Source organism: Cucumis melo, chromosome 9 (assembly GCF_025177605.1).
Source record: "Cucumis melo cultivar AY chromosome 9, USDA_Cmelo_AY_1.0, whole genome shotgun sequence".
Taxonomy (NCBI): Eukaryota; Viridiplantae; Streptophyta; class Magnoliopsida; order Cucurbitales; family Cucurbitaceae; genus Cucumis; species Cucumis melo.
In genome coordinates, this window is record NC_066865.1 from 8,319,946 (window position 1) to 8,346,384 (window position 26,439).

Here is a 26,439-nt window from a genome sequence, read left to right on the forward strand (position 1 = left end):
TTAAACAAAATCATTAATATTATGTTATCATTTTTCAAATTCATTTCTTGAAGTGAAAAAAATTGAATACAAATGAAGAGTATTTTAAACCAGCTTATTAGACGACGTGTTTAGTTCACTTGAGCCAACAGCTAACGACCTCGTAAGAACACGTCCCATCGCTGTTAATTTGGCGTGTCAAAAATGCATCATGAAGAATATACAGATTCATATATAAAGGGAAAAGTTACAAAAACAAACCAACCGTATGCATGTGCCTGCCATTTTCAGGCAAGGTTATCCAGCCAATTCGCTTATAGGTGGACGATTCATGACATCAGAAGCAGTGGATGCATTGCTTTGCAAAGATGGATCGATATCAGGCAATTTTGGAATCTGAGCCAACAAGTCGATTGTTCGTCGCAAGAGGCGTGCCAGATCTCCCTCGTCCATTGCGCAATCCATCATCATCTCTCTCCAAGTCAACCCAGATGCCCAAGCCTCAACCATTCCTGAAAATTGGCTGTCCAAACAGCATGATATGTTCACTCCATGCTTTTCTTGAAGATCTTCTAGAGAATTTCTCTGCTCTTCTAGAAAATTGATCATATTGATTACTGTTCTTGATGGTTCGAATATGTAACTGTTATTCCTTCCTGGGCGAACTTTGATGCCTTCAGAAACTAAACTTGCACAAACAGCAGCAAGCTCTGTAGGCTTTAGTTGTACTAAGAATTTGTTTCTTAGAACCATGGCAATCCACAGCTCATTTTCACCTCGTATAGCAGCTGCGGTTTCTCCAAGTGGAAACATAACATGAGTATTTATATCAAGTGCTCTGATTTCATGTATCACATTGCTGATCTGCAAAAACTCTTTCCACCCTGATGGTTCAATTTGCTCAATTCGATTACTTAGCCGTTTATATCTAGTCTTTAATTGTCTGATCTTGTCCTCTACAAGATTGGCCATATCTAAAATCTTCTTGTACTCTCTGAATCCTTCTGTTCTAGAAATCCTTTTCTTCAATCGTGCAACTTTATTTCTTTGCACCTTGTACCTTTCTAAAGACTCCATGTACGATTGAGACATTTGCAACAGTTCATCATTTTCAGAAAGACTATTCAGAACCGGCACGTTTAAACTCCACGACCATGTTTCTAGAGATCCTTCCATACATGCTAAACTTCCAAGCTCAGAATCAGCAAGCTTCTCCCACTTCATTCCCTCTTTATCAAGAAGACTCCTCATAATCTCTCGAGGTAAAGCATCCCCTTTAGTTAAAGCAACGTTAGGAAAGCCAGTTTTATAAACTGTTTTGATCCATTTCTCAGTAAATAGGTACCACGAGTTATCTGAACCTAGTGCCACATAATAAGATGATTCAGAACCTGGCTCCAAGGTGATATCAAGATTTGATTCTGCACCACTCAAAGAATTATCAGCAGGAAACATGTTACCAAGTTTTGATGAGTCCATGTTTCCAAGGAGAACTGTAGGAATTGAATGTTGGACTCCTTCAGAATCTTTGTATTGCAAACACAAAAAGGGCAAATGTCCATCTCCTAGATTTCGTAACAGAGAATTGAGGGCAAAAATTCTTTGTGATTCCATCTCTTTTCGCAGTTCTGTCCTGTGACGTTTCTCTGATCGTAGCTCCTCCTGCAGCTCTGCAATCTCATTATATGCCACATCTGACAAGAACTTCCTGCTTTTTCTATCAATGGCTTCATCAGTTATTTCTAAATTGAGCATTTCAATCTCTTTTTCTATTTTGACAAGCTCCTCCTTAGCTGCAAGCATGACGTTGCTCCCAACATAGTTTCCAAAACTTTGTTCAACTAACTTCCTAGCTTCTTCTAGTGTTCGCCAAGCTTGGAAAGTTTTCGTCTCGTCCATTTCACTCGTATGAGTAACCTTTGCACCTGCGAGAAGATTCAGTACCATTCCATATGAAGCTGTAAACTGAGAAACAAGTGGTTCAATGCCAGCAAATAGGAGCTTGCAGCATTCTTCAGCACCTTCATATGGAGTTTGAAGAAGCACCACATGACCTTTTTTATCAATGCCTCGACGTCCAGCACGCCCAGCCATTTGAAGCAGTTCATTTGAGCTTAACTGGGTGCGACCATTATTGCTTCTTTTACTCAGGGATGCAATAACTGCTGTCCTAGCTGGCATGTTGATTCCAGCAGCTAATGTTTCTGTTGCAAAGACGACCTTCACAAGTCCCCTCTGAAACAGCTCTTCAATGAAAGACTTCCAGAGAGGCAGGCAGCCAGCGTGATGTGCAGCAACTCCTTGCAGAAGTCCTTTGACAGCCGATTCCCGGACAGCATCTGGAAATTGAATTCGGAATTTCCTCAACGCAAGTTCAACTTCACTCCTCTCACAATCATCTAAGAGATTGCTGCTATCGATGTACTGAACAGCTGCATCACATCCTTTCCTGCTAAATATAAACCAAACTGCAGGCAGCATATCTTTTGACTTAAGTTGCCACAATGTATCAATCACCTGAGGAACCTGGAAAGATAGTAACCAACCTGTTAAAACTTTCTTTGGTTGAGTTTAGCATAACAATATTGGGAGAAGATGAAGGGAGATAGAGAGGTTGGTTCACCAAGTACATTTGAACGGCGGATTGAGTTTATATCATTCTTTGAAAGTGTAGCTTGTCTAGACATGCTGCCAATATTGTCATAGCTGATCTCATTCCCACGCCTTTTTGGGGTCCTTCTTGATCCATCATCCTTATAAAGTTTAGCTCCTGAAGCATGAAGCTGAAGATAATTGAGCGACAGCTTCCTGCTCCAATTTGGAAGAGGGAAAAGAAGAGAAAAAATAGTGTACACTGGTAAATTATTTCAAATGGCCCAATCATACACGGCACACAGACCACACAAGGGAAATGAAAAAATTCCAATGATAGAACTAATAACTACAGTAGAAGTTAAAGATGGCTATCTTTTTTCTTATTATTATTCATATAGATTGCTATCATTAACGTATTATATAATACTAACAGAGCAACCAAGAACAAAAATTACGAAAAACACACAAAGCGCGCTCCAGAAAATATGAAAATTTTAAGTTATTTCCAGAATTCCATAATGAAGTTGAATTTAGGAGGCAGGAGTAATTAAACATGACTAACATATCAGCTGCAAGCAAATAGTGATTGTATCATTAGAACTCAAGGACACAGTTGTACAACCAACGGAACAGACCTTGTTCAAGTAAGGTCATGATTGTCTTTATATCATTGCATGTCTATTTTTTATACTTTGTTACCTATTACTTTTTGTTTTTATTTTTTCAAAGGAAACAAAACTTTTCATTGAAAATGAAAAAAGACAATTGTTCAACTTACATGGAAACAAAGCAAACTACCAGAAATTTAAAAAGAACAAACGTAAGAGAACCATGATTTACAAATTACAACAAAGAATAGTCAGAATAAATTAAAGTCCTGTTGGGATCGATCCTAAATTTCGTAGTTCGTAAACTTGCATTTTGTAAACAAATTTTAATTGAATAAAAGTCATATTTATTCTTTCATAGGTAAATGATATTCAATCAAGTCTTATTTATTCTTCCAAGGTTATTTTATTGAATTTGAACAGTGTTTGGTCGACATACAAGTGGATCGTGTTCGAGTAATAACCTAAAACGTCTATAGTATATGGATTAGATTTGGTTTCTTATCCAAGTAATACAATTAATCCAGCCACTTTGTCAATGTTACCACAAGCGATTTAATCCAAATCGTTTATGTAAAGGCATGTAAATGGATATACTATGCAATGAGATAATAGAAGACTAAAACCATGAAATTAATAACCTCTCATAATAACACCAATAACTGAATTAGATTTACATTTCAAAAGATATTCATGTACCTCACTTTAAATCCTAAGTAAGTTAGGAACTTTTTCTCATCAGGGATGTTCTTTGATTTGTATAGGTCAAAGTAGCTCTAGTTTCCGATTCAATAGGTTTACGATCTTGGAACAATATCGGTGAGGAGCTAGGAACATAGCATCACAAGAAGGAATTCACTCCTCTCCACCTTTAGAGAAAATAGATATGTTATTCTGTTAAGTGCTTACTCCAGGGCTTTGAACTATAAGGTTTAACCCTCTCACCGACCCAAAAAGAATTTTAATTGTTCATAAGAGGATTAATGGTACTAAAGGACCAAGTAACTATAGAGGTAAAACGATAATGTGACTCAATTGTAGTTACGGACAATCTGTGACGAATTGATTTATAAGAAATGAAAAAAATCAACGAACACATAAATATCTTGTAGTTCATAAAAATGCAGCTATGGGTCTTTAATGGATTGCCCCATAGTAGATGAATGTTGATTAATTTAGATAAGGAGTTTAATTGAATTAATCTTGTATCATTGGACCTTATATCTATAGGTCCATCTACTGGCTCATAAAACGAGTTAAACAAAGATTTAATGTTGAAAGAATTTGAAGTGTCCAAATCAGTTAAGGGAATTAATATAGTGTATAAAGATACGTTATAATATAAAGTTAATTTTGAATTGGATCCAAATTTAAAACTTTATAATACGAGAGTATTAATATTTGAATAAAATTCAAATATTAAATTAATAAGAATATGATTCATATGGGTTAAATTAATGTGAACGAGATTCGTATTAAAATTATAGGTTATGAGAGTAATGTATATTAGAATATAATTCATATATATATATAATTAAATATAAGATATTTAATATTTATAAAAAATATATTTAATATATATATATATATATTGATTAAATTAGTTTTAATTGATATTTAATTTAGGAGTTCTTTCAAACATATAACAAACCAGCAATATTTACACTGTATAGAACAATTTTGAAAATGGAAAAAACTCACAGGCACACAATGGAAAATACCAAAAATGCTCCAGTCAACATGCGATTAATTGGCCATACACGAGTATGTAATTCTTCTTCTAAATGATCATGATACGCGAGTGTATAGGAAATGATACACGATCGTGTACATAGTATCAACACGATCGTGTAGTTCTTTTTAACGATGAAAAAAATGGTTCAAATCTAAATGATCGTGTTGACCACGCTAAACGATCATTTAGATCAAATCCACACTATCGTGTAATCCTTTTTAAACAATGGGAAAAAGGTATCAAATCTAAACGATCGTATTCATCATGTTAAACGATCGTGTTGACTAGGTAAGCTATCGTTTAGATCATATTTACACGATCGTAGTTCTTTTTAAACTATGGAAAAAGGGCTTCAAATCTAAACGATCGTGTTGACTAGGTAAGGATCGTTTAAATATCACTTTGATATGATCTAGATATGATCTAAACGATCGCTTACCTAGTCAACACGATCTTCATATTTTTAGATCATATCAAAGTGATATTTAAACGATTTTGATATTCTAGAAGATGAGCTAAAAGAAAGAAAGAGAAGATCAAGAAAGAAAGAAACAGAAGATGAATAAAAATAGAAGAAAGAAAATCTGGAAGAGGAGTGAAGAAATTTGGAAGAGAACGAATAAATCGCAAAGAAGAAAAAGAAAAAGAAATGATGAATCGTTCGAAATATCAACGGTAAATCTGTAATTTATTAAAATATTTTACTGGCTTCATGGGCTTTTTGTTTTTGTAAATATTTTGGTTTTTTGTTACGTTTATGAAAATTAACTTTTAATTTAATTAAGGTAACTAATTTTATTAAATTAACTCTCCTGCAGCTGGGGGAGTGGGATGGAGGGGCTGGGGGGACTTAACTTCCCTTCCTGTATTTGTTCTTTAATCTTCTCTCTGAATGGTGGATTTTGAGAGTACAGAAAGAACAAAAGTCCGCTACCTATCTCTCACAACTTTTTCTCCAGAAAATTGTTCTATACAAAATTCCACTCTCCGCCCAAAAAACACAGCAAGACTAAAAACCTTCCTTCACATGTAGAAAGCGTGATTAGGCCTATGTCTCCTCTATTCTCCTGTAAATTTTTTCAGTAACAAAATTGAGGCAAAGCGATCACATGCTTCCACATAAGGAATTTGATTCTTTCATGCCCTCCAATCAAACAAGAAATCTGGAAAGAAAATACCAAAAAATATGGAGGGATATATAGAACCGGAAGATCCTAGCATGCCCCTGGTACCAAATACACAAACAGAAGAGTTGTATGCACTGCACAGTAAATTCTCTAAGTTATTTCAAATGTCGAACGAATAACCACCATCATGCAAAATTGATCATCAGATCAATATTGTGGAAGGAGCAGCGGCAGTGGATGTGCGACCATACCAGTACGCACATCACCAGCAGAATGAAATTGAGAAAATCGTGGACGATATGCTGCAAGCGGGGATCATACAGCCTAGTACCAGTCTTTACTCGAGCCCAGCCTTGTAAGTCAAGAAAAAGGACAGCGAAGGGATATTTTGTGTTGACTACCGAGCACTGAACAACACAACAGTGCCAAATCGTTTTCCTACTCCGTTAGTAGAGGAACTGTTAGACGAACTTCAACAGCCGAAAATCTATTCCAAACTTGACTGGAACTCAGGCCATTTAATCTCTGCTAAAGGAGTAAGTGCAGATCCGGAGAATTGAGGGCAATGATAGAATACCCAGCACCAACGAACCTCCAAGAATTGAGAGGGTTCCTCAGATTAACAAGCTACTACCTGCGTTTTGATGCCAACTATGGGAGTTTAACAGCACCATTAACTCAACTCCTTCGTATGTGTGTGTGTGGGGGGGTAGTAGGAGGCTCAAGAGGCATTTGACAAACTTAAAAATGCCATGATCACACTGCCGCAATTTGTAATTGAGTCTGATGCTTCAAGAATTGGGTTGGGTGCCATGCAAATGCAAAACCAACGACCCGTAGCTTTTTTCAGTCATACACTTTCCCCTCAAGCTCGTCTGAAATCCGTTTACGAATGAGAGCTTATGGCAAAAGTAATGGCTGTTCAAAGATGGTGACCATATCATTTGAGCCAACATTTCAACATCCGGACAGATCAAAGCGCATTCAAGTTTTTAACAAAACAAAGAGTGATCCAACGGGAATATCAAAAATGAGTTTCCAAACTACTGAGTTACATTTTCAAGGTTCAGTACCAACGGGGACCGGAAAACAAGGTTGCTGATGCCCTTTCATGATTCCCGGAAATTGCTCATTTCGCAAATCTAAGTGTTCCATGCTTAGTTGACATTGAAGTGGTTAAGGCCGAAGTGATGAAGGATTTAAAACTGTTAACCATATGGAACCGACTGCATGAGGATCCTGATTACATTTTGAAATTCTCAATCCACCAAGGTACACTGCAATACAAAGGCAAGTAAGTCTTATCCCAAAATTCTAAATTAATTCCAGCAATATTACAACTGTATCATGATTCTGTGATAGGTGATCACTAGAGTTTTCTACATACGTACAAACGTTTGCAAGGGGAATTATATTGGGAAGGTATGAAAGGAGGTGTCAAGAGATATGTGGAGCAGTGTACAGTGTCTCAAAAGAATAAACAGAATCTATGGTCCAGCAGGATTACTACAACCACTTCAAATTCCTGAACAAATTTGGTAAGATATATCAATGGATTTCACTGAAGTCCATGATCAGAAAAAGTTGACTCCATACTAGTAGTGGTGGATCGGCCTAGCAAATATGGGCATTTCCTACCTCCCAAACATCCTTATATGGCAAAGACAGTGGCTGATAAATTATTGAGGGAGTAGTCAAGGACCATGGCTTCCCACGATCCATTGTGACAGATAAGATTTTTTTGAGCCATTTCTGGACAGAACTATTCAAATCTCAAGGCACCAGCCTTTGTTAAAGCACGGCATATCACCACAGACGGACAGTCAAATAGAGATTGTTAACAAAAGGCTACAAACGTAATTGCGTTGCTTTTGTAGTGAGAAGCCAAAACAGTGGGCTTTGTGGCTACATTGGGCGCAATAATGGTACAATATCGCATACCATGGCTCCATCAAGATGACTCCTTATCAAGCACTTTACGGCAGACCACCACCACCACCCTTGATAGTCATGGAAATCAGAAGACTACAAACGCAACCTTAGTTCAAATGCTCACGATCGTGATGATGAATGCCCTTAAAGAACACTTCGCAATGCACAAAACCGAATGAAAAAGTTCGCAGATAAAAGTAGAAGGGAATTTACTTTTGAAATTTGAGATTAGGTTTGCTTGAAGATTAGACCATAACAACTGTTATAGGTTGCCAAGAAGCGAAATGAGAAGTTAACACCAAAGTTCTTTGGCCCTTATAAAATGATTGAAAAGATAGGGCAGGTGGCATACAAATTAGAACTTCCATCAGAAGCAACAATTCACCCGGTCATTCATGTGTCCCAACTTAAAAAATTTGTGGGAGATATGCAGATAATTCAGCCTAGACCTCCTATATTGACAGATAACTTTGAATGGTTGGTTGAACCTAAGGATATTGTAGGCTTCCATCGAAATCTTCAAACACAGGATGTTGAGCTACTTGTAAGTTGGATGGGCCTTACTGATGAATCAACTTGGATGATCGCTACAAACTTTCAATAGCAATTCCCCAATTTCAACCTTGAGGACAAGGTTCATCTGACCCAGGGGGATGATGTTAGGTCACCAATTCTGCTGAAATACTCTAGGAGGGGTAAAAAGGGAAGCACAGGTGAAAGTTAGTTACATGGGGGACCACTAGCTTGTATGAAAGTGAGGAGTGATCAGTCTAAATAGAATAAAGAGTGTTAATTAGAGCAGGCTTTTAGTATTGGAAGTAGTCTGGGGAAGGAGAGGTTAAGCTCTCTGGACTTGAAGTATTTTGTAGCCTTCGGCCAACCTTTTCTCAGTAATACTAAAGTTAGTAAGGGAATACCTTACACTTTCTCAGAACTCTCAAAGAAGGAAGATAACTACAAACATCTTTTTATAAGAAAAGACTAACTACGGACATAAACTCAATTTAAAATCAAACCCAATAAATAAAGGCTTCACAAAAACGTTATTCCTTTTACCATAGCAGAACAAGAAGCCACACTAAGCTAAGTAATATCAAACCTATGCCAATAACTTCTATAGAAATTAAAAAATACCTATTCATGCGCGTTCCTTTCTCATCAAGGAGAGGAAGTAAAGAGGTCTTTGTAGAGAAATGCCAAGTCAATGGTACTGGACGCTTTGATGATGTTACTAACTCAGTTTTCCCATGAATCTTAAGAAGTGAAAATAAAAAGTAATTAACATTCACAACATACGTACTTTCAGCACTTTAATTAGGAAAAAGAAAAAATTCAATCCATTTATCAAGAAACCTGAAATGAAACAAGAATAACAAGCAGACCACTAAAACAAATGTCATTTCAGAACATGGATAGACCGCCGACTACTTTAAGTACGTATTAGATTGTTTGTTCTTTTATGTTGGGCAAACATCAATTTAAACTCTAAATTTTGAAAGTTGCATCAATTTTAACCTCAAACTAAGAATTGTATCGATTTAAGCCTTAAATTTCCAAAAAAATAAAATAAAAGAATCACCACCAACAACACCATCATCCAATCCTAGGGAGTTCAAATAAAATCTTTACTAAATGGTAGAAAAGAGAACACAAGGTTTACTTGGAAAACCCTAAAATAGGGAGAAAAACCACGATAGTCTCTTTTATTATTTTCACACCCAACAAAAATTACAAAAGAAGACAATTTTATAGACTCTAGCAGCCTTATACAAAAAAGAAAATAAACTAGGGGTAAAGTAAAATCCTAAAGTACCCTCGGCCTATAAACTATCAACAAAGCTCCTTATTTCCAACAATCTCCAATTAAACAAAAGAAAAGATAAACTATAAGCGTAAAAGAGAGTCTATTTATTTTACTCCAAGATAAAGCAAGGAAAAGAAAACTATGAAAGAAAAATAGGATAAGTGTTAAAAGCGGTAAAGAAAATAGACACCGAATTACGTGGAAACCCAAGTACTAGGAGAAAAACCACAAATTGACAAAAAAAAATAGACAACAAGCTTATGATAGAAAAGAAAAGGAAATTAGGGTAAGTTCTTCCTTGAGCCAAGCCCACTAAATCTAACACTCCTCAAGTTGGGACATAGATATCAATGAAACTCAACTTGCTAACGCGAGAAAGCTTTATTTGAGAAGCCCCTTGGTGAGAACATCAGCAACATGTTGGCACGAAAGGATGTAAGGAATGCATATGCTACCATTGTCCAGTCTTTCTTCGATGAAGTGTCGATTAATCTCTACATGTTTAGTTCTATCATGTTGAATAGGATTGTTGGTCATGCTAATAGTTGCCTTATTATCACAGAATAATTTCATCGGCACCTTACATTCTTGATGAAGGTCAGATAAAACTTGTGAAAGCCAAATTTCCTCGCATATCCCTAAACTCTTGGCCCGATACTCAACTTCAACACTACTTCTAGCCACAACCCCTTGCTTCTTACTCCTACAGGTTATGAGATTGCCCTATACAAAGGTACAGTAGCTGGAGGTGGATTTCATGTCAACAACAAACCCTACCCAGTCAAAATCAGTATAGGCCTCAAGCTCTCCTGTTGGTCTTCCTAAACATCAACCCTTTACCTAGAGTTGTTTTAAAGTACCTCAGGATTCTGTTAACTGCCACCGTATATTCCTCGTAGGGAGCCTGCATGACCTAGATAACAGTATTCACAGCATAGGAGATATCCGGTCTAGTATGTGACAAGTAAATCAACTTTCTTACAAGGCGCTGATATTTTTCTTTCTTAACTGGAACTTTATCACCAAAGTTTTCCTGTTTACAGTTGAATTCAATAGGAGTATCGGCAAGACGATATCCTAACATACCTATCTCAATCAACAAATCAAGGGTACTTCCTCTAAGATACAGAGATACTTTCTTCTGATTTAGCTACCTTCATCCCGAGGAAATACTTCAAATTTCCCAAGTTTTTAAGTTTAAACTCATCATTCATCTTCTTTTTCAATTGGATGATTTCAGCAGTGTCATCCCCAAATAAAACAGTGTCATCAACATGAACAATCAACACAATGATCTTCCCAATCTTGGAGACTTTTTTAAATACAGTGTGATATGAGTTCCCCTGACTGTATCCTTGGAACTTGACAGAGGTAGTAAACCTATCAATCCATGCGCTTGGTGACTGTATTAGGCCATAGAAGGATCTTTGAAGTTTACAAACCCAATGTTCAAATTGGGCTTCAAACCCGAGGGGCTCATATAGACTTCCTCTTCCAAGTCTCTATTCAAGAACACATTCTTAACATCAAGCTGATATAAAGGCCAATCTTTATTCACAGCAACAAATAGCAGGATGTTGGAACTTCAATATCAATTGGTAAATGCTGTCTTTATTGATTTACTACAGTACAAGAATAGAATTGTTGAAGTTACAATCCTTGAATACAATGCATAATTCTGATCTTCTCTCAACCAGAAGAACACAGAATTTTCTCTCACAATTTCCCTCCAAAAACATGTCTCCCCTTCCCACTCACGACACTGACTTTATACACTAATTCCCGCCCAAAAGACAACTGTCATTCCTCCTAATTTCCCGACCACCGACCTATTTAAATCACACGTGTGTTTTTTAATAACAAACATTTATTTCCTCACGTGCTCATTCAAAACAAGATCTATTTCTTCCTTCTAGTATACACTTGCTTAATAAGGGGTCTAACATTCCTTCCCCCTTTTAAATTCACCTTGTCCTCAAGGTGAAAATTTGGATACTTTTCTTTCATTTCATCATAAGATTCCCAAGAAGCTTCATGCTTAGGCAAACCTCTCCAACACACCAAAACTTCCCACTGCTCAGCCCTGGTCTTACGATATTCAATAGCTTCTTCCGGTTCAGATTTCCACATATAATTCTCATCAATAAACTGAATAGTCGGTTGAGAATCCGCATGCTGTCCCATCATTTTCCTCAGCTGAGACACATGAAATAGAGAATGAATTCTGGAATTTTCTGGTAGTTGTAGACGATAAGCGACAGGCCCAATCTTTTCTATAATTTTATATGGCCCGTAGAAACGTGGAGCAAGCTTTTCATTCCTTCTACTGCGCACTGTAATCTGTCTATAAGGACGAATACGTAAAAATACATATTCTCCCACTGAAAATTCATCCGCTCTCCTTTTTCGATCCGCATACAACTTCATCTGTTCTTGTGCTAAGCGTAAATGCTCACGCAAAGAAACCAAAACAAGATCTCTTTCCTGCAACATTTCCTCGACAGTAGAATTCTTGGATGGTGAACTTCCATAAGATAGAATAGTAGGGGGATGTCGGCCATAGACAACTTGAAATGGAGTCATGCCAATAGAACGTTGAAAGGTAGTATTAGACCAATATTCCGTCCAAGGCAACCATTTAGTCCATTTCTTAGGTTTCTCATTACAAAAACACCTCAAATAAGTTTTCACACCCCTGTTGACAACCTCGGTTTGGCCATCTGATTGAGGGTGATAAGCTGTACTTTTATTCAGCTTAGTGCCAGATAGACGAAACAATTCAGTCCAGAATTGACAAAGGAATACCTTGTCTCTATCCGACACAATGGATAAAGGAAATCCGTGCAATCTTACTATCTCTTTCACAAACAGCTCAGCCACCAACTTAGCAGTATACGGGTGTTTCAATGGTAAAAAATGTCCATATTTACTCAATCTGTCTACCACCACCAAAATTACCTCACAACCACTTGACTTTGGAAGACCTTCCACGAAGTCCATTGATATATCACTCCATATAGCTTGAGGGATCTCCAATGGGACAAGTAAACCAGCCGGTGATAGTGCCAATGTCTTACTTCTTTGGCATGTTAAACACTCTTCACAGTGTTTTTTAATATCAGCCTTCATCCCCTCCCAATACAACTCAGCTGCTATTCTTTTATAAGTTCTCAAAAACCCTGAATGTCCTCCAAATGCAGAATTATGAAAAGTATCTAAAATCACTGGTATCAAAGAGGATTGTTTCAAAATTACCAATCGATTCTTATACATCAACAGCCCTTTCCTCAGAGAGTAATCGTTCACTTCCAACTCTTCACCTTGCTCTATCTGCCTTATAATCTTCTCATACTTGGAATCTTGGAACACCTCCTTTTTTATTATCTCCAAATCAACAGTAATTGGACAGCCCAAACAATTGCACTTCTTCTGGTTTTCGAGATAGAGCATCAGCTGCTCTGTTTTCCACTCCGGGTTTATAAACTACTTCAAATGAATAACCCAGTAGTTTAGCTATCCATTTCTGGTACTGGGGCTGTATGATCCTCTGATCTAGCAAAAATTTAAGTGCCTTCTGGTCAGTCTTCACCCTGAATTTCCCTATCAACAAGTAAGGACGCCATCTTTGGACTGCCAATACATCAGCCATGAGTTCTCTTTCATAAACTGGTCGAGATCTGTCCCTTAATGCTAGCATGTGACTATAATATGCCACTGGTCTTTTGTCTTGCACCAGAACAACTCCAACTCCATATCCAGATGCATCAGCTTCTATTTCAAATTGCTTAGTAAAATCAGGTAAAGCTAATACCGGTAAGGACATCATTGCAGATTTCAACCGGTTAAAAGCCAAAGTGGCTTCCTCAGTCCAATTAAACCCTCCCTTTTTTAACAATTGAGTTAGTGGAGTAGCAATAGTTCCATAATTGCGCACAAAACGTCGATAGTATCCTGTTAACCCCAAGAATCCTCTGGTTTCTTTAACATTTGTAGGTTGTGACCAATCAGATATAGCTTTAATCTTCTCCGGATCCACTGCCACTCCTCCTGAAATCACATGACCCAAATACTCAATTTTCTCCTGTGCAAAGTGACATTTCTTTTGGTTAGCATACAATTCATGATGCCGCAAAACTGCCAACACCTTTTTCATGTGTAATTCATGTTCTTCCTCATTTCTACTATAAACCAATATATCATCAAAGAAAACCAACACAAACTTTCTGAGGAATGGCTTGAATATATTATTCATCAAGGCTTGAAATGTAGCCGGTGCATTGGTCAGCCCGAAGGGCATTACTAAAAACTCGTAATGACCCTCGTGTGTTCTAAAAGCCGTTTTCTCTATATCTTCATCGGCCATTCTGATTTGATGGTACCCGGACTTCAGATCAATCTTAGAAAATAGAGTTGCTCCACAAAGCTAATCAAATAACTCCTCCACTACCGGAATAGGGAACTTATCAGGAATCGTGGCATTATTGACAGCTCTATAATCTACACAAAAACGCCAGCTCCCATCTTTTTTTTTAACCAGCAACACTGGGCTAGAATATGGACTGATACTCGGCCTTATTACCCCTGAATTCAACATTTCTTGAACTAACTTCTCCATTTCTTCTTTTTGATGGAATCCATATCGGTATGGACGTACATTAATTGGGTTGGTTCCCTCCTTCATATGTATATGGTGCTCTATTTCTCTTCGAGGTGGTAGTTTTTCCGGCCACTCAAAAACATCTCGAAACTGTTTGATAACTGAACCGATCAGTCCTTTACTCTCCACTTCTGTGTTTAGCAAATAGCATTCATCATCTTCCACAGTTTTCACTTGCAAAGATCGGCATTCAATCAGAAATCCACTATCCTTTTCTTCCCAGTTTTTTATCATATTTTTTAGGTTGATCCTTGCCTTCGTCAGACTAGGATCTCCTTTGATGTTCACTTCCTTCCCCTCAGCCACAAAGGACAATGACAAGTTTTTCCAATCTACTGTAGTAACCCCTAAAGAATACAACCATTGCATTCCCAAAATTACATCAACACCTCCAAGTTCTAAAGGAAGGAAATCCTCTACTATTTTCCAACCATTCAACTGCACTTCCAGTTTTTCACATATTCCTTTTCCCTGGATAGCAGCCCCAGATCCTAAGATCACACCATAATGTGAAGTTTCTTTGATGGACAATGATAATTTCTTCACTAGTTTTTCTGACACAAAGTTGTGTGTCGCTCCACTATCAATTAAAATAACCACCTCTTCTCCAAGCAATTTACCTCTCACCTTCATAGTTCCAGGATCATTTAAACCAACCACCGAATTGATTGATAATTCAACCACAGTGGTTACGTTCTCATTGACTTCTATGCAACCCAATTCTTTTTCTTCTTTTTCTTCTTCAACAATTTCATATTCTTCTCTTCCTTCCGTCACAACAAACATCCTCAACTCTCGTTGTTCTTTCAATCTACATTTATGATCTGCAGAATACTTCTCATTACATCGAAAACACAATCCCTTCTCTTTTCTTGCCTGGAATTCAGCATCGGGTAGCCTTTTATAGGTTCCTTCCCTTCGATTTTCAGTTGGAGTAGAACTCCTCAATGTAATGGTGCGAATGGGAAATGAAGTATTACTTTTACTCTCCCCCGTTACTCCTCCAAAACGTCGTTTTTCCACTACTGCCATTATATCCCATCACCTTTCCTCCTGAATACCCATTCATTTTAGCCTCAGTTCTTACTATCTCTCTGTTTTCTACTAACTGGGCTACCTCCATCATCTCTGCCAATCCTTTCGGTCGACAGAAAAACACTTCAGATCTCACCCACAGTAATAAACCATTCATAAATGTATCTTCAATTACTCGTTCAGGCAAATCATTCACTAGTGCTACCATTTTATCAAACAAATTTATATATTCTTCTACTGTACTCTCTTGTTTAATTCTCAGAAATTGCCCGCTAAGAGTACCATCTTTATTAGACCGAAATCGAACCAGCAATCTCTCTTTCATATTCGACCAACTGGTAAATTTATCCCTCTCCTCTTGAGATCTATACCAATTTAATGCTGGACCATCGAAACTAACCGTAGACACTAACATTTTTTCTGACTCAGTTAGTTTATGAATTTGAAAATACCTCTCTGCTCGAAAAAGCCAAGAGTCGGGATTCTCTCCTGTAAAAACGGGCATCTCGATCTTCTTAAACTTGTTTCGGTCCTGAAAACTGTCGTCGTCGTCGCTTCTTCGTTCGTTACCATGGCTCTGAAATTTCGGTCCGATTCAGTCATTCTACTGGAAGACGCGTCGCTTTCCTTTCCTTTAGCTTTTTCAAATTCCTTCGCGGCGGGTTCTGTTACTATCCCACTCATCATCGACCTCTCTATCGTATTCGTTTCGATGATTGTGAATAGTAACTGCTGCTGTTTTTCCGACTGAAGGCGCATCAATTCGATGCTCTTTGCAATTTCGTTCAAGCTCACCTCAATCGTCGGCACCTTACTTAATTCCTTCTTCATTCCGGCAATTTCTTGGACGATGCATTCCAGACGTTCTTCTATACGAGTCTGAACCATCCTTTCCCAGATCACGGCTCTGATACCAAAATGTTGGAACTCCAATATCAATTGGTAAATGCTGTCTTTATTGATTTACTACAGTACAAGAATAGGATTGTTGAAGTTACAATCCTTGAATACAATGCATAATTCTGATCTCTCAACCAGAAGAACACAGAATTTTCTCTCACAATTTCCCTCCAAAAACATGTCTCCCCTTCCCACTCACGACACTGACTTTATACACTAATTTCCGCCCAAAAGACAACTGTCATTCCTCCTAATTTCCCGCCCACCGACCTATTTAAATCACACGTGTGTTTTTTAATAACAAACATCTATTTCCTCACGTGCTCATTCAAAACAAGATCTATTTCTTCCTTCTAGTATACACTTGCTTAATAAGGGGTCTAACACAGGACTGTAACGGTATTTAGTTTTGGAATTGAGGAAAAAGTTTCAGAATAATTGACACCATAGGTCTGAGTAAACCCTTTTCTAACTAACTTGGCCTTGTGCCTGTCAAAAGTTCCATCTGCCTTGTATTTGAGTGTGAACGCCCATTTACATCCCACAGTTCTATGTCCCTTAGGGAGAGTACAAATCTCCCAAGTCTTATTCTTTCAAGAGCTCTCATATCTTTCATAACAGCAGTTTTCCACTCAACGCACTCTAAAGAAATGTGTATATTTTTTGGTATCACGATGGAATCAAGGCCAGCTATGAAGGCTTTGAACTGCGTAGAAATACTCTCATAGAAAACATAGTTACAAATAGGGTGTTCGGTGCAAGACTTAGTGCCTTTTCTTAGCACAATAGAGATGTCAAGAGAAGGGTCATACTCATCAAGATTACCTAAATGATCTTGTTCAACCTCATTTCCACCAGTTTCTGCTATGACCTCGGTCTCATCAACATTGTCCTTTTCTCCCATATCTTCAGGAACAACAATATTGGATCTATCATTCTCACTCATTTTACTGTCAACACGTGAGTAAATAGGATTAGTCATAACTTCATCTCGTGGAGGTTCAGAGTCTTGGACCAGAGTTAATAGATCAGTAGAGAACTCAATTTCCGTTGTGAGATTTCTCCTATAGTAAGTTTTCCAGGGAACTTGGTTTGTAAGCAAGACCGTGGGATGAGTATCGTGGTCAGGTAATAGGGGTAGGACTAGTACACTCTAAGGGACAGTTAGACTCTTCACTCACACTTTCCCCTCAAGGCGGCAACACGAAAGGAAGGTCAATCCTCACAAAAAGTGACATCCATAGTGACAAAATATTTACGGAAAGGAGGATAGAAACGTTTATAGCCCCGCTGATGAAGGGGATACCCAACAAACACACACGCTTGAGCCCCAGGATGAACTTGGTCCGATTAAGGACAAAGTTATGAACATAGGTTGTACACGCAAAAATATGAAGGGGAACCTAAAAAGTAAGGCGGTTGAGGGATACGACTCGTTGAGACAATTTAAGGGAGTCTAGAGGTGGACACGAGAGGACATCCTATTGAAGAGATAAGCTACAGTAAGAACATCTCATCACAGATAAGAAGGAAAGGAAGTAGACAGCAAAAGGGAACGGGCTACTTCCAAAAGGTCAGCTTTTTCCACTCGACAACATCATTTTGTTGAGAGGTGTAAGCACACAAGCTCTGGTGAACAATCCTTTGGAGGGCAGGAACTCACCAAGGATATGGTTTTGAAACTCTCGCATTATCACTCCAAAGGATTGCAATTTTTGCATTCAACTGCATTTCTACGATGTGATAGAAGTTCTGGAAAACAGAGGAAACCTCGGATTTATCAATGATAAGGAAGACCTAGGTAAGATGAGTATGATTATCAATAAAGGTCACAAACCACCGTTTCCTAGACGAGGTAGTGACCTTTGAGAGACCCCAAACGTCACTATGGATAAGAGTGAATGGTTGGTTTAGTTTATATGACTATGAAGGGAAAGAAACCCCAACTTGTTTGGCCCAAATACATACATCACAAGATAATGAGGAGACATCAATTTTAGAGAAGAGATGGGGAAATAAATACTTCATATATTTAAAGTTTGGGTGGCCAACCAGAAATGCCACGACATACTATCTTGTTTAGAGATAGTAAAATATGAAGACAATAAACTAGTCCTTGAGCTACTACTAACGGAGGTATCATCGTCAAGGAGATACAGTCCCCTAGTATGCTGAGCAATGAAAATCATCCTCCCTAAGCTCAAGTCTTGAAAAGAAACAAAATCAGATAAGAAAGTGGCTTTGCAATTCAACTCACGGTGATCTTGCTTATAGATAGCAAATTATAGGAAATCTTAAACACGTGCAACACATTCTAGAGGGATAGCCCTTCAAAGGACAAAATTTGCCCCTTCCCAACAATTAGAGCTAAAGAACCATCAGCTATTTTGATTTTTTCATTATCAGCGCAAGGAATATAAGAAACAAAATTCTCAAAAGAACCTATGAAGTGATCTGTAGCACTTAAGCCTAGGATCCAAAGATTCTTCCCATTGACACTGATAAGATTAAGGGATTGAGGCATACCTGACTGAGCAATGACTTCTAGAGTGGAGGATGGGCTGAGACCATTCTGGTTTGCAGTAGGGCCAGATGGTAGAGAGGTTCCAACAGACTCACTCATACAAGCACGCCCTAAATTCTATTTATTGTTTGAGGAACGTTTCTTACCTCCTAAAAGACGACCATAAAGTTTCCAACACAGATCCTTAGTATGCCACTATTTCTTGCAATACTCACAGATAAGGATCGGTTTCCCGTTGTTCTTCTTACTATGATGGGTCAAGCTTGAGATTATTCAAGACGGGCTTCATAACACTCTTCCATTAATGAGGAAAGGGGTCTCTGGCCAAGTATACAGCCACAAACAATGTCAAACTTGAGATTGAGACTGTTAAGGAAGTCATTAATCCGATCAGCTTCTTCAAGTCCAACATACTGTATGCCATCATTTGTAGTATCCCATACTGTCTCTCTGCACAGGTCCATCTCTTGCCAAAGTAGAGAGAGTTTACTGAAGTTGGAAGTTACATCCAGAGTTCCTTGCTTGCAATCATGGACTTGTTTCCTTAGTGTATACCATCGAGAGGTACGTTGACACTTCAAATAGAATTTCTGAGTAATGTCTCATAGATCCTCCATAGTTGCTGCATAAAGCAGAGGCTGGCCAATTTGTGGTTTTATACAATTAATCAACATGGACCGAATAAGAGAGTCCTCCCCTCTTCAGAGATGTTCCTAGGCATCATTAGGTAGGGGTCGATGAGTCTCCCCTGTCAAAAAACCAAATTGGTGACATCCCTCAAGAAACATTTTTACCAATTGAGATCAGGAAAAGTAGTTCTAGTCATCCAGTTTCTCATTTGGAAAAACACCTGTAGATGGTGCCAGAGAACTAGTTATATAATTTGAGGACAAAGTAGGGAGTGAAGTTACCGGAATTTTGGAATACATCAGCAAGTCGGTTGGTTTGGATTGTGCCAAAGATTCATCAACTCCAAACCCTGATTCTTTATGAAGTTGATCATTCCTGGTACCACGGATATGCGGCTACTATAAAGAGTCAGAGTGCAGTGACGCATGAAACGATGGCAGTCGGTAAACCGAGGCAGCGACGCGTGAAACGATGGTAGTCAGTAAACCGAGGGCAGCGACGATGCATGGATGTTTAGCTAGCCAAAAGGGTATTGCAACTAAAATTCAGAAAACAGGTGAGAGTCAGCCAATTGAACGATGGAGGAGTTGGACGACGATGCGTGAGGATAAGAACTTCGTGCAGCTGGTTTCCTCCACTAGGCTATGCAGCTGGCTCCAAGGGTGGGCCCATTGTGATCGTCAGCATCTTCTAAAGCTAGTGGAGCAGCTTTTCTGCGACAACGACGGCGACAGTGACGGTTGTCTCGTCCGTCTCTATTTAGGTTTCATCTATAATCGTGTCTAGGGTTTCATCTTTACCTCACTTTGATACCATGTTAAAAGCAATAAAGAAAATAGACACCAAATTACATGGAAACACGTGTACCGGGAGAAAAACCACAATCTAACTTTCCTATTAATGTCTCATATTAACAAAAGATACAAAAGGGAAAATAAATATACAACATGCTTATGATAAAAAAATGAAAGGAAATTAGGGTAAATCCTTTCTTAGGCCAAGCCCACTATTGAAAGCAATAAACACGAAAACAAAGCTTATGTGGAAACCTGAGTACCGGGAGAAAAACCACAATATTGTTGTTTTGTTATTTTCTGGTGAATTATTCAATAGGTACAATAAGGGAGAATAAATAGAATAGACAAGAGAATAAAAAAGGAAAAGATTTAGGAATTAGGGTAAATATTTCCATAATCTTTCCATAAATATCCTCATGGCCAAACACACTAATTCTAACACTCCCCTCAAGTTGTAAAGTAAATATCAATTTGCTAACACAAAAGTCAAAGTTTGATCTGAGAAGCCCCTTGGTGAGAACATCAGCAACCTGTTGGCTCGAAGGGATGTACGGAATGCATATGCTCCCACTGTCAAGTCTTTCTTTAATGAAATGTCGATCAATCTCAACAAGTTTAGTTCTATCATGTTGAATGGGGTTGTTAGTAATACTAATAACGACTTTATTATCACAAAAAAAACTTCAATGGTGTCTCACATTCCTAATGAAGATCAAACAACACTTTTTTGAGCCAAATTTCCTCACATATTCCCGAACTCATAGCTCAATATTCGGGCCCAGCGCAACTCCTGGCCACAACACTTTGGTTCTTACTCCTCCAAGTTACAAGATTGCCCAAACAAAGGTAAAATAACCGGAGATAGACTTTCTATCAACAACAGATCCTATCCGGTCCGAGTCAGTATATGCCTCAGTGGTCTTTCTGTCTGTCTTTCTAAACATCAACCCTTTACCAAGTGTTGTTTTCCAGTATCTCAAAATTCTATTGACAGCTTCCATGTGTTCCTCATAAGGAGTCTGCATAAACCGGTGACAACACCACAGCAAAGGAAATATCAGGACAAGTATGGGATAAGTAAATTAATTTACCCACAAGGCACTGATATTGATATTTATCAACTAGAACTTGATCATCAGAGTTTCCTAGTATACAATTGAATTCAATAGGAGCGTCAGTAAGACAACCTCCTAACATACTTGTCTCGGTTAACAAATCAAGGGTGCATTTTCTATGAGACATGAAGATGCCTTCTTAAGATCTTGCCACCTCCATTCTAATGAAATATTTCAGATTTTACAAATTCTTGATCTCAAATTCATAACCCTTCTCTGCTTTAGTTGACTGATTTCTGCCTGGTCATCTGCAGACAAAACAATGTCATCCACATAAACTATTAAAACTGCAATATTCCCTATCTTGGAAACCTTTGTAAATAAAGTATGATCAGAATGCCCCTGACTGTACCCTTGGGACTTGACAAAAGTAGTGAACCTGTCAAACCATGCTCTGAGTGACTATTTCAAACCATATAGGGATTTCTGGAGTTTACATACCGCTGACCAAACTAGGCTTCAAATTCAGGCGGGGGGCTCATGTAGACTTCCTCCACTAGGTCTCCATTCAGAAAAGCATTATTAACATTCAGCTAGTATAGAGGTCAATCTTTGTTCACAGCAATAGATAGCAGTACTTTAACAATATTCAACTTAGCAACTGGAGAAAAAGTTTCTACATAATCAACTTTGTAAATAATTCAGATGAGGTGGTGACCTTGGAAAGACCCCAAACGTCACTACGGGTAAAGGCAAATAGTTGTGTGGGTTTTATGTGGTTGTGAGGAAAAAGAAACTCGATGTTGTTTTGCCCGAATACACACATCACAAGATAGAAAGGAGACAACGATTTTAGAAAATAGATGGAAAAACAAATACTTCATGGTGTGTAATTGTTTCTTGCAATACTGACATACGAGGATTGGTTTCCCATTATTCTTCTCATTATCAAGGGTCGAGAATCGAGCACTAAAGGCAGCAGAGTTAGTTATATAATTCAAAGGCACATTAAGGAGCAAAGTTACCAGGTTCTTTGAATAAATCGATAGATCGGTCGATTTAGACTGTGCCGAGGATGCATCAACCGAAAAAAATAGATCTTTTATGGATTTGGTTAATCCCAGAACCACAGACATATAGCTGCTGTAAAGGGTCAAATGACACCGGCGCGTGGAGAGAGATTTGTTGGTTGTCCATAACCAGAGGGTGCTGGCCGCACGTGGGGTTACTGATGACTGGAATGATATGACAGTTGGACAGGTAAAGGTGCGTAGAAGCAGTTAGGCTAGGCAGTGAGATAAACGGACGGCGGCGCGTAGGCCCACGCGCCTGACAGAGGCGGCGCATGAGACACTTTTTGACCATTTGGTTGCGCGGACGACAACGAGAGTTGGCCCACTGTATAGATCGGTGACTTTTGAACCTGTTGGAGTAATTTTTCCATGTCAGCGGTGGCTTTTGGTTTGGTTTGGGTTTCTACTAAACTATTTGCTAAGGTTTCGTTGTTGCTTTGCTCTGATACCATATAAAAAGCAATAAACACGAAACCAAGGCTTACGTGGAAACCCGAGTACAGAGAGAAAAACGACGATATTGTTGTTTTATTATTTTCTAATGAATTATTCAATAGGTACAATGAGGGAGAATAAATAGAATACACAAGGGAATAAAAAAGAAAAATATTTAGAAATTAAGGTAAATACTTCCATAATCTTTCTATAAATACTTTAAGGACCAACTAATTCTAGCACCCACTAATTCTACAATAAGTTTTGTCCTTTGATTTGAAAATCCAACGATTTCTTTCCATCCAAGTCCACCATAGAAAAGCCTGAACAAGTTTCATCCAAAGGATCTCTTTGCTTCCACAGAAGAGGTGACCCAAAATGAGTAGATTAAGAAAAATGTAGAGATGTTCCAATTCTTTGACGCTTTTATTAGAAGGAAGAAATCCGATAGGTCAACTATCCAACATGATTTCCAAGACAGATATCAAATCAACAGTGATATATAAATTCAAATTAATAAAAAGAGACAGCAATCGTGGTTGTTTTATAGGCTCAGGTGCTTATAGAAAACATTACCTGACCAATCCAGCCAGCCAGCTCATCTGGATTTGCAACCGTTGCTGAGAGACAAATAAGTTGCACTTCTTTTGGGCAATAAATAACCTAAAATATTCACTATCTGATTAATAGAACAAGCGTTACCAAGTTAGACCAAATGAGAATCCACATTAACAAATACTCACAATCTCTTCCCACACTGTGCCCCGAGAAATATCACTTAGGTAATGAACTTCATCCAAAACAATCACATCCACATGAAATAGTCCACTTGCAGATGTGGCCATTCCAACACTGCATGAAAATATATTCAACAACCTATTATAATTCAAACAATATGCTTGAATTGGAAGGGGAAAAAAAAACATTTCCGCAGTTGGTAAGAAAATAATCTATCTATCTACCTATCTATCTATTTATCTATATATATACACACATATATATTGAAAACAAAAATATACACGATTCATAGTCCTGTAAAACCAAAGTGATTTTGATAACTTTTTATGTTATCAAAAACACCTTAACCACCTCAAACTCGTTTGATTATCAAAGAGCTATGAAAGAATAGGAAGTAGATGTCTGTAGTCACCTGGCACCTGGCACCATCTCCGTTAATCAGAGAGTATTTTCCACAGAGGAAAAGATCTTGGATGAAATGTCTATAGTCAACAAGATAATTAAGGAGGTTAAAATACCATTTTGGTCCTTATACTTGTTTAGTCCTTGTCCTTTCAATTGTCCAAGTTTAGTCCCTATGCTCTCAATAAATCTCAAAGAGTGAATATTTCAGGTTATGTATTACATTCTACTTAAAATGTGTTTTTGACCAATTGGGATTTGTTAGGTAAAATGTTAGTAAAAAAGGCTTTGACATTAAAGAGAAAGCACCAATTTGTAATTGTGTCATAAAATATTTTTCCATTGTAGTAGATATAAGCCTAGTGGCAAGATTCTGGATCCTAGAGGGATCAAGCACGAAATTCCTTTCGTTTATTTTTCTTCTCCGTGGTGGATGTAGACATTCTTTGTAGATTGATTTATAGAATCATGGATACTGATTTAGTTTAGTAGAACGGTTGGTTGTGAGAAGGGGAAAAGTTACATACCTATAATTTGTTGACGAGACTATTTTCCTATATTCTAGAAAACAGGATTCCTTTGTGTACCTTGATAAGATCTCTACACATTTTTAAAATCATCGAAGATGCCATTTTCTAGTGCAAACTTATTAGAAGGATGTCTCACTAAAGATATTCAACACTAAGGTGATTGTCATAGGTGCTTACTTCCATTTTAGGTAAAGGCAGACAAAGGCGAAAGATGGAGCAATAAGGCAAGCACCTTATTGAAGACACTCGCCTAGTATGGCTTCAAGGTGTTGAGACCTCACCTTGCTTCTCGCTACAACAATACTGCATGGGGTCCGTTGTCAGTTTGATAGACGTAGGTTGTTGGGACATGATTGAGGGGCGTTCATCCCTCCTATTGTGATAGAGAACTTCCCTGGTACTGGCACATGGTGCTATCATTATCCAGAACATTATACTACCGAAATATAAAAGAATCTTCAAGGTACAAAACGGATCTAAAAGAGGAGGTTTAGAGCATGTCTCACTTCAATATCTCCTTGTATGTTCTCTACGAAATTTTCCTGTAATGTTCAGTTCTAACTAATTGGAGTCTCTTCCAGTAACTGATTTGGTTGCTGTTATGTCTTCTTTTTTCAGGCTAGTTTTTTCTTCTTTTTTGACATTAAAAAAAATTATAGAAAAAAAAAGTTCTGTAAAATGTATCCCATACGATTTTAAAAGAAGACAAGAAAGGGAGAAAAATCATAGATAAAATGAGCTACATAGACGGAACCCCATGCTAGGCTCTTGCCACTTGATTGGAGGTCGTTGACAAGTTCGTCCATAACTAGAACATGTTGATATCTTACCTCTGATACAACATGTTGCGCAAAATTTCTGTAGTCATGATTAAAACCGGTGCATCTTTATTAACTGCAGAATCTCCAGTTAGAAGCCCAACGTTGCTGTCTCCAAACGTCTCACTGAAACAATAGAAGGATAATGACTTAAAAAAACTAATCGATATAAAAGCAGAAATAGTTAGCAAAAAATGCAGAAATTGTTTACCGAAACTCGCGAAATTTCTGATTCGACAATGCTTTCAGTGGAGTCGTGTAAAACAATCGTCTCTTCCTGGCTACGGTGGCAACGGCCGCAGCCTCCGCAATCAAAGTCTTTCCACTGCTGGTAGGAGCCGATACCACTACCGATGATCCTCTCAAGAATGCTTGTATGGCTAGCCGCTAACACAAATGATAAAATTGCAAGACTACAGTTGGTAAAGTTCATGCGAATTGATAGGATATGTCATGGCATTCTTCAATATTACAAATAAATGTATGATTTACTTGAAACTTATCGATGCGGAAATTATAAACTGAAGCAAGCTCATGGACATCGATAATTCCTTCTCCAAACTCTCTAACTTCGCCGAGAAGCTTTTCCACTCTCTGCCATTTGAACTCCTCGGGTGCATTAGAAATTTCCGAAGCGTCCATCGACAATTCGACTTCATCGTAGCTCTGCTCGAATTCTCCCAATGCATCGCTGTCGTACTCCTCGGCTGCCACGTCGTCTTCGTCGTCTTCATCCTCGTCTTCATCCTCGTCTTCGTCAACATCGGAGAGTTGGGATTTTTCAGAGAAAATGGACCTCGGAGACTGAAAGGAAGGTCGAAATCGAACTGGATAGGTAGAGTAGAAGGCGAGAGGTTTATGGCGGCAAAACCTGGAGGCCTGAATCGAAGGTGAAGAATAGTGAGGACACACGAACGACGGGAAAGGATAAGATAACGGCGGGGGGCAGAGATGTTGAAGAGAAATGATGGAGTAGACATCAATGGCGGGAATCGCCATGACTCCGGACTTCGGCTTTAGCTACTCCCTTTCGATAATTTAGATTTTATTTTATTGTATGGATAA

At 38.2% G+C, this 26,439-nt stretch overlaps 1 protein-coding gene across 4 annotated transcripts; it reads right to left on the reverse strand.

Moving 5' to 3' along the window:
- Positions 1-26,439, reverse strand: LOC103503332 (DExH-box ATP-dependent RNA helicase DExH15 chloroplastic). Of its 4 annotated transcripts, none has more exons than XM_051089688.1 (9): positions 25,867-26,439; positions 25,586-25,761; positions 25,387-25,500; positions 23,630-23,738; positions 23,463-23,549; positions 9,111-9,229; positions 2,603-2,787; positions 2,001-2,525; positions 1-1,904 (listed from the first exon to the last, which is right to left on the reverse strand). In XM_051089688.1, exons 1-9 carry the CDS (start codon positions 26,371-26,373, stop codon positions 277-279), a joined length of 3,450 nt encoding a protein of 1,149 aa, XP_050945645.1. In that variant the 5' UTR covers positions 26,374-26,439; the 3' UTR covers positions 1-276. The 4 variants fall into 4 exon arrangements, with proteins under 4 accessions (XP_050945645.1, XP_050945646.1, XP_008465717.3 ...); XM_051089689.1 differs by having other exon boundaries at positions 2,001-2,505; positions 2,610-2,787; positions 25,867-26,438; XM_008467495.3 differs by having other exon boundaries at positions 1-2,505; positions 2,610-2,787; positions 25,867-26,438.